Source organism: Aegilops tauschii, chromosome 7 (genome assembly GCF_002575655.3).
Source record: "Aegilops tauschii subsp. strangulata cultivar AL8/78 chromosome 7, Aet v6.0, whole genome shotgun sequence".
Lineage (NCBI taxonomy): Eukaryota > Viridiplantae > Streptophyta > Magnoliopsida > Poales > Poaceae > Aegilops > Aegilops tauschii.
The window spans coordinates 144,050,108-144,057,840 of record NC_053041.3 but is presented as its reverse complement, the minus strand read 5'-3'; the positions used below and the strand labels follow the sequence as shown (position 1 = coordinate 144,057,840).

The 7,733-nt window shown below is 42.1% G+C and overlaps 1 protein-coding gene across 1 annotated transcript; it reads right to left on the bottom strand.

Moving 5' to 3' along the window:
* Nucleotides 1-1,240: 1,240 nt before the first annotated feature.
* Nucleotides 1,241-4,723, bottom strand: LOC109745775 (transcription factor MYB93). Its single transcript, XM_020304892.4, has 3 exons — nucleotides 4,072-4,723; nucleotides 3,848-3,977; nucleotides 1,241-3,772 (listed from the first exon to the last, which is right to left on the bottom strand). The coding sequence occupies exons 1-3, from the start codon at nucleotides 4,202-4,204 to the stop codon at nucleotides 3,061-3,063; spliced, it is 975 nt and encodes a 324-aa protein (XP_020160481.1). The 5' UTR covers nucleotides 4,205-4,723; the 3' UTR covers nucleotides 1,241-3,060.
* Nucleotides 4,724-7,733: the final 3,010 nt, after the last annotated feature.

Sequence of the window (7,733 nt, the reverse complement as noted above, 5' to 3'; positions counted from 1 at the left end):
AGAACAATAATAAGAAATACTTATAGTACTCCCTCTGTAAACAAATGTAAGATGTTTTTGCAGTTTAAGTTATGTTGCTCTGAACACTTCCACCTGTGCTTGGGGAAAAGAACTTCCACCTGTGCTTGGGAAAAAGGAGGAGGAAGAAGATGACATCTAGAAAATCGACACTTTGTTTGCTTGATGTGGCCTCACGGGAGGGAAGAAGGAGGAAGACGACAACGAGAAACTCAATGTGTCCTCAGGGGAAGTGACCTCCATGAGAGCACATGGCAAGCTGATATTGGCCCTGTTCAAAACAGTGTCTAGCACCCATGTTCTGTTTGTTTTTTAGAAGGAAAAAGACCATGGGAAGAATAGAGTTGCTTGGTAATTAGGTTTTTTATAATAACTTTGGGTGATTCAATTTAGGAAGTTCCTCCATGAACCATTTGGTCAAAGGATTAGAGTTCCCGAATTCCTAAGAAGTGTTCCCTAGTTTCATAGAAAGTTCAATATGGTCTCAAAAGTTTATTTTGTTTTTGAGAAGTCCAGTGCAATATATCTAGTGTTTTCTCCCGAGTTCCTCCATGATTTTTGTGTTATTTTCTCACAAAACATTCAAAAGCAACACTCGTCAAAATTCTACACTTTTTTGATCTAGTACAAATCCATAATATGACATCCATTCTTGTATGTTTTAATATTGTGAACGGGAAATGCTATGTTTATAGCCTCACTATATTTTGACAGGCGAGTTGCAGAACAGATGATTTTCCACACATCATTTTCTTTAGGGGACACATCTTTTTCAGCCTTTCAGGGTAGTTTTGATACTGGGCTCAAAACACGGAGCCCATCTAACTGGCCCAACTTTCTCAAGCCTCCTCTCTCCGGTCCTCCTCTCTACTTGCAGCCGTCACCGGAGGGCGAAGATTTGCTGGGCTGGCGGCGGACCAGACGGACGGAGGCTGGGCAGGTGGAGGTGGCGGCGGACCTCGAGCTCTCCCCACCCATGGCGGTGCCAAGAGTTCAAGTCCGGGGAGTCCCTCCGAATGCGTTGAATGGTACGATACGGCACAATGCCCTTTTGGTCAACTTGCGAGGAGAGCTTAGGGCAATTTAGTATAGAAAAGCTCTCTAATTGCTTCATCACTCCTCTAGATCCCGCAAATCATCTTATTTATTGAGCTCATAAACTGTGTGCTTATGGCCAAAACTGGTATTTTCTTGATGTAATTCACTCCAAAATTACCTCCAGGTTAGACTGGTGCCTCCGTGCATTGATTGGGTGGAGAGGAAATGCGCAGCTTGTTTTGTTTGCCCTGGTTGGTTGGGTAGGGAGGAAATGCAAGGTGATGTGCACTGTGATTTGATTGTCCTTACACCTTCCACCATTGCTGATGTATCATCTAAGCATCCTAGCTCCTTTAGGTTGAAAGAAGAATGTCTCATGTTTCTGTGTTCCCACCATTTTCTGTTCCACATAGGTTACCCTTTGTGTCCTGGAGCAACTTAAAAGTTAAAATATACCAGACCTCACAGCTTGAGCTGAAGTCTGTATCACGATTCTTAGGCTGGGGTTGTAGAGAGCGTTGAATTGACATGTCCACTTTATGCTTGACAATTGAAGATGCTATTGTTATCTGTATCATATCAAACTTCAGACGCGTAAATAGAAGTTAGAACAAAATATCAATTTACCCCAGCTTAAAGAGTATACTTGCAACTTCAGAGGTACAAGGGTAACAGTTGACATGTGTCAGGGCAACAACAAAACTGTTGTGATTATGTATAGTTTGACCATAAGCAAGAAGTTACTGTATAACCATTTATCTCTGTGTCATATGGACCGACCGACTGCCTAGTTACTCCTTACCAGTGGAAGCTATTTATCTGATAAGATTGGTCATGACCTTTCTATTTTTCTTTCCCAGTTCTACCAAACACGCAAGTCTAGGTGTGGTGTAGTAGTTGAAACCTATGATTAGACTTGAATTTTCATTTTTATCAGTGGCACAGGAAACGTATTGCTCTGTCCAACATATAGTGATGTAAATGCATATGACCTTTTTCTCTTCTATAAAGATATATGCGCTCTCTTAAAGTAGTGATGAATCTGTTATACTCTTAAAGCAGTATTTTGCAAGTGGAGTAATTGGCGGTTGCAATGAAGATATGCACCATGATTTAAGATTTGCGCTTTTGCATTTTTGGAAAGCATATAAGCACACATCTTAGTGTTGATGTTAGGTTGCTACCTCTTTAAAACATGTTCTCAGAGTCAATTTCTTGGAGGAAAAGGGGGCAAACTTTTACCTGCTCTAAGGCGAGGACATGCTGACCCTAACAGGAAGAAAAAACGCTAGCAATCCTTCATAGAAGCTTATGTTTATGACAGTTAAATATTCCGGCATGTTTTTCAGCTAGCCGTTTGGGATTTTCCTGTAATTCCTACCAGTTTTCAGTCACTGTTGGTTGACATGACAGAATTTAGTCAATCCTCTTGCTACCTGACTCAACAAACTTCTTCTGCATGCTCGTGTTTCTAGTTTTATTTTTCGCACTATCTGTAATAGCATCTAGATGGCTTCAGTCATTCTAGATCACCAAACAGTACTTCAGGAAAAGCATTTAGAAGCTGCCTAAAGTGCAATCAGTCAAGCTTTTCTTTATGTTAGTTCTACTATATGATAGCAGTGAGCGGTATTTTTCTTTCACCCGTGTTGTCACTCAAGCTATATCATCGCACCATTTGTATCAAAATTGTAAATGACCTATTTTCGAGCAACTAGGACAAAACAGTACTCCAGGAACTAAGATATAGTGGCAGGGAGAGAAAGGAAGAACAACCCAAGCAACCTTACATGTGTATTATATGTACATATACATACCATAGTAGTCAGAATAAAAACATCTCATGCTTGTAGGCTTATCTACGGACTCCTTTCTGAGTCTACAAGTGCATGAAAAAGAAATCTAAAGAAACTATGTAAAAAAAGTGGTAAAATGATAAGCCTAAATTCCAAAAATGCAAGCCACAGGCTAGTATGCAATTCAAGCTAGGGAATTCAGGTTGCATCATGCAAACTCGCAGAGCAGCTCTTCATCAAGTAGGATTTCCGACCAACTGGGAAACGGACTACTGACGCCGTCACAGTTTGAGGTGCTGATGGTATTACAAATGTTGGAAGCTGCCATGTCAGTGAGAGGTGGAAGGGAGTTTTCAGAGAGAAACGACCTTTTCTGGCTACTGTTCTCTCCCTCGCTGCGGTGCTTCTCACTGGTTTCAACATTGTTATGTGAACCCGGGTTGATGTTGCCAATTGTGTGGTCAAAGGTAACGCTAGGCATTTGGTTCTGAGACACCTGCCCTGCTAAGTCTATGCCATCAATACCCTCAAGTACACTTGGAGAAAGCATCTGCGGAGGGCTCAAGAAGTTGATCTGCTCCAGGTCCATGGTGAGACTGTTGAGGCTGCTGCTGGTAGTGGGGCTGGCGGCAACGGAGGCTGCAGAGTGAAGCAGTGACTGCACGTACTGGAGATTGGCAGCCTGGGCTGTCTGAGCTTGCAGCCGGGCAGTGTGGTCATCCAATGGTTGCTGAGTGATGAACTGCCGAAGGTTGGCGAGTGCGATGAGCTGCGGGAGAGCAGCAAAGAAGTCTGTTCTCGGACGGTGGGTCATCGGATCGATGCCCATCTTGATGAGCTTCTTCCTGAGGTGGGTGTTCCAGAAGTTCTTGATCTCGTTGTCTGTCCGTCCAGGGAGATGCTTCGCAATAGCCGACCACCTGGTACGGTTACATACATATTAGCTAAAACTTTTCATGTGAGATTTATGCAGTGGATGTAGGTGCAGTTATTACTTGTTGCCAAGGATGGTATGCAGCTGGAGGATGGTTTGCTCTTCCTCCTGGGAGAACTTCCCTCTCTTGATGTCTGGCTTCAGGTAGTTGGTCCATCTTAGCCTGCAGCTCTTACCACACCTGTTCAGGCCTGCAAGAAAAATATGGTTCTCAGTGAAGGAAATGTGCACGAGGCAGAGAAAGAGAGAGAGAGAGAGAGAGAGTGATGTATCATGTATGAGTACCAGCAAGTTGAGGTAGGGCTCTCCAGCTTCCATGGCCATGCTTCTGGATGTAGCTCATGAGCTTCTCGTCTTCTTCAGTAGTCCAGGGACCCTTCTTGAGGCCATTCTCATCACTAGAAGGTGGCCTCCCCATTGATGGATACTAGGATAGGTCAATGCCGGCAGGATGGGGGAGACGAGACGATATGCCTCCCCTTCACACCTTAGTGTTCCTGTCTTTGGGATTGCTGGTCGCCTGAACATACCTTCCTATATATAATGGCTTGCTGATCCATGTTTCCTAGAAGAACAACACCATGCTAGACATAATCATTCAAATGGAAAAGACTGATATGCCCTTGGCATTTGCGTTCACTTTATGGTAGATAGCTTGTTGTTGCTGCATGCAATTGCATGTGCATGGTCTTGGGCTGGGGTCTTGTCTGTGTCCATACCATAAAATATGTGTGGCACTTGGTTCTGTTGACTTGAGTATGCTGGCCATTTGGGCAATCACTATGACCACAATGTGATGGCGACACAAATCTCACCTGCTTCTTTCCTCCTACCTTTGTCCTCTGCTACTAGTTGTTTTATGTGTGTAGCCTTGCGCTTGGTTCTGTTAGATGTAGATATTTAACATTAGTTTCATGAGATAGTTTGCTTTTGAACGATCATGAAATTGAATAATTGATGGTATATCCTAGTATCCATCAATGGGGAGGCCACCTTCTAGTGATGAGAATGGCCTCAAGAAGGGTCCCTGGACTACTGAAGAAGACGAGAAGCTCATGAGCTACATCCAGAAGCATGGCCATGGAAGCTGGAGAGCCCTACCTCAACTTGCTGGTACTCATACATGATACATCACTCTCTCTCTCTCTCTCTTTCTCTGCCTCGTGCACATTTCCTTCACTGAGAACCATATTTTTCTTGCAGGCCTATCCTTTTCATCTGAGCCTGTATGGTTTTTGGAACAGAAGGGAACCAGATAGAGCTTAATTTCAGTATGCTTTGACTTGAAAAATTGCATTTGTTGGGCTTTTACTCTATGTTTCCTTACTGAAAATTGCACAGGATAGGGAACATGGAAAGGCAAATGAAACTCTGAATGAAGCAAGTGAAGGATCTGTGTTCAAGGCACGGAATATAACAGGTAGCCAAGAAATTTCGTGGCTGCTAGCTACTAGCCTGGCGTAGTGGCGTATAATGCATCCAGATTATTCAGTGAAGCTACATCAGAGTGTCAGCAGGACACAGGATTGGACAAACAGCTGAACAAGGTTTGCTGGACAACGCCAAGTTCTGAAAAATGGTGAAGCCCAGATCATGTCACTTGTTCTCTCTGAGTCCAACAATTGCACGGAGATATAAAAAAATCACATCACTCTTCAACTTGAATTTAAACAAATGGAAGCCTAAATTCCAGATTCATGGGCTTCACAAGACAACATGAGGGCACTGGGAGAACACGCAATATGAGAATTCACTTTTCTTGTCTCCTCTTGATAAGTCGTAACTACCAACTCCAGGTATTGTTTTTGTCTGGTTTCATGTAGCATGCGGTATCCGTCATTCCACGTGCTTTACCAGGTGTGGGCTCAGATTTTATATTTCTGAAATCCATCCATGCACGCAACGTGAGAAGAAAGCAGCCATGGAGCTCTCGTCACCTTGTCTGTCTTCCTCCTGTCCTGTTATTTGGGTCCATAAACAAATGCAGAATCAGGTGTGTCCACCACTGGACAGAAGCATAATGCTCTGAGAAATATAGGCCAACGCTAATCACTGCTTTTTTCTGTTCATATATTTATGCTGTTTTCTGATGTCCCTTGACTCCTGGACTTATATCATCTAGTGTGTTATGTGCGAACTAGCGGAACGTCTTGCCTTGCTCAGGCCGACGGGTTCGTGTTAAATAGATGGGGCGCACCTCCCATGACAGCGCATACATGTGGTTGAGATTACAATCTTGGAGATCAAGAAAGGAGATAGAGATAAGAGGTTACATGAGATAAACATAATACCCTAACAACCTAACTATCTCCTATGCCACATATATCTGGGCTAACGCGCCGGTCATGTAGCGTGACATGTTGACATGTTTAACATGTTATTGGTTAATTTGTTTAACTAGGTTGTTGTTTGTCTGGAGTATTCTAGACCTCTCTAAATTTTTTGCAGATTAATACAAAGATTAAACAGAAATTGTGCCTGGTAACTTTAGGACTGGTCTGATCCTATCAAACTGTTAATATTGCGGTCGAATTTGAAGGCTTCGTTTAAATTAGTCTCGGTTGCTAATTCCAATTTGGTCTCGATGTTTACTTGCAGAGTTAGATCATTATATTCTCTGTTTTAAGTTTCAATGGTCTTTTAAATAGCGAATCCCACTGTCCTAGTCAAAGTTGGTTGAGTCTGCCGTCCTCGATGATCTCATTAGTCATTACATCTAACAGTCCTATGTTCTTTAACTAAGGCACTCCTTGGTTAGGCTTCTTCATGCCGTGTCATGTACTCATGTCAAGCCGTATGCATTATGCACCCATACACATATATCCTTTTAGTTAAGGAGTGATTATGGTGTTATTTTGTTTATTCACTATATGAACACTTGCAAAAAGGTTAGCCATTTTTGGTATTGCTCTGTTTGCACCATCCCTACCCCATCTTTTTCTGTGGTAAATTAGAGAACCACATTGTTGTTTTTTCCTTATCAGAAATATCAATGTGAATCATCATGTAGAATAGTCAAAGCCGCAAAGGCAATCGTGTTTATCATCTCAATCCACATTAGAAGGGAAGTTTTACTCTTCTTAAAAGCTTGTAGCATAGAAGATAAGTACTCTACATGTATATGTCATGAGTTAGCACTCTCAACGGGTTGAAACTCTCACCAACTACCTTTTTCTTGTAGGTTCCAGCGGGTTGTAAATGTAATACATAATCGGCCCAGATCTTTGCTGATGTCTTGTAGCTGGCCATTTTTTGTATAGCTCTCTGTTTGCACCCTATCCCCATCTATTGTTGGGGTAAATTAGAGGACCACATTGTTATTTTTTTCCTTATAATTCTTAAATATCAATGTGAATCAGCATGTAGAATAGTCAAAGCCACAAAGGCAATTGTGTTTATCATCTCAATTCTACATGTATATGTCATGAGTTGGCACTCCAACGGGTTGAAACTCTCACCAACTACACTTTTCTTGTAGGTTCCATTTGCAATACATAATCTGCCAAGATCTTTGCTGGTGTCTTCTACCCGACGAATAGAAAAATCAAGTGAAAAGTACTGGTTTTTCTTTGGATGAATGGTTTGCAGTACTCTACTGAAGAAGGTTATTCTAATTTGTAAGGCGTTGTTGTCCTCTTTCAGGGACCTTCCACCCCGAGGAACAGGTGACCTACTGATGAGTTTGTGTACCAGTGCCAGGATCTTATCCATTTCCAAATTTGTCATGCATGACTGCAAATGATTGTACAGGAACAAATAATTGGTTTAGATGATTGAACACAGGAATAGATGACACATTTTTATGATATAGTACGAGCACAATGTTTATATTTTAACACAATTATGCTTGGTATCATTTGACTAAATTGTTTTGGGTACGTCTTCCACTGTATCGTTAGATGGTCAAACATCCACACATTCAGGTATGTGTCGCATGACAAGTGCAT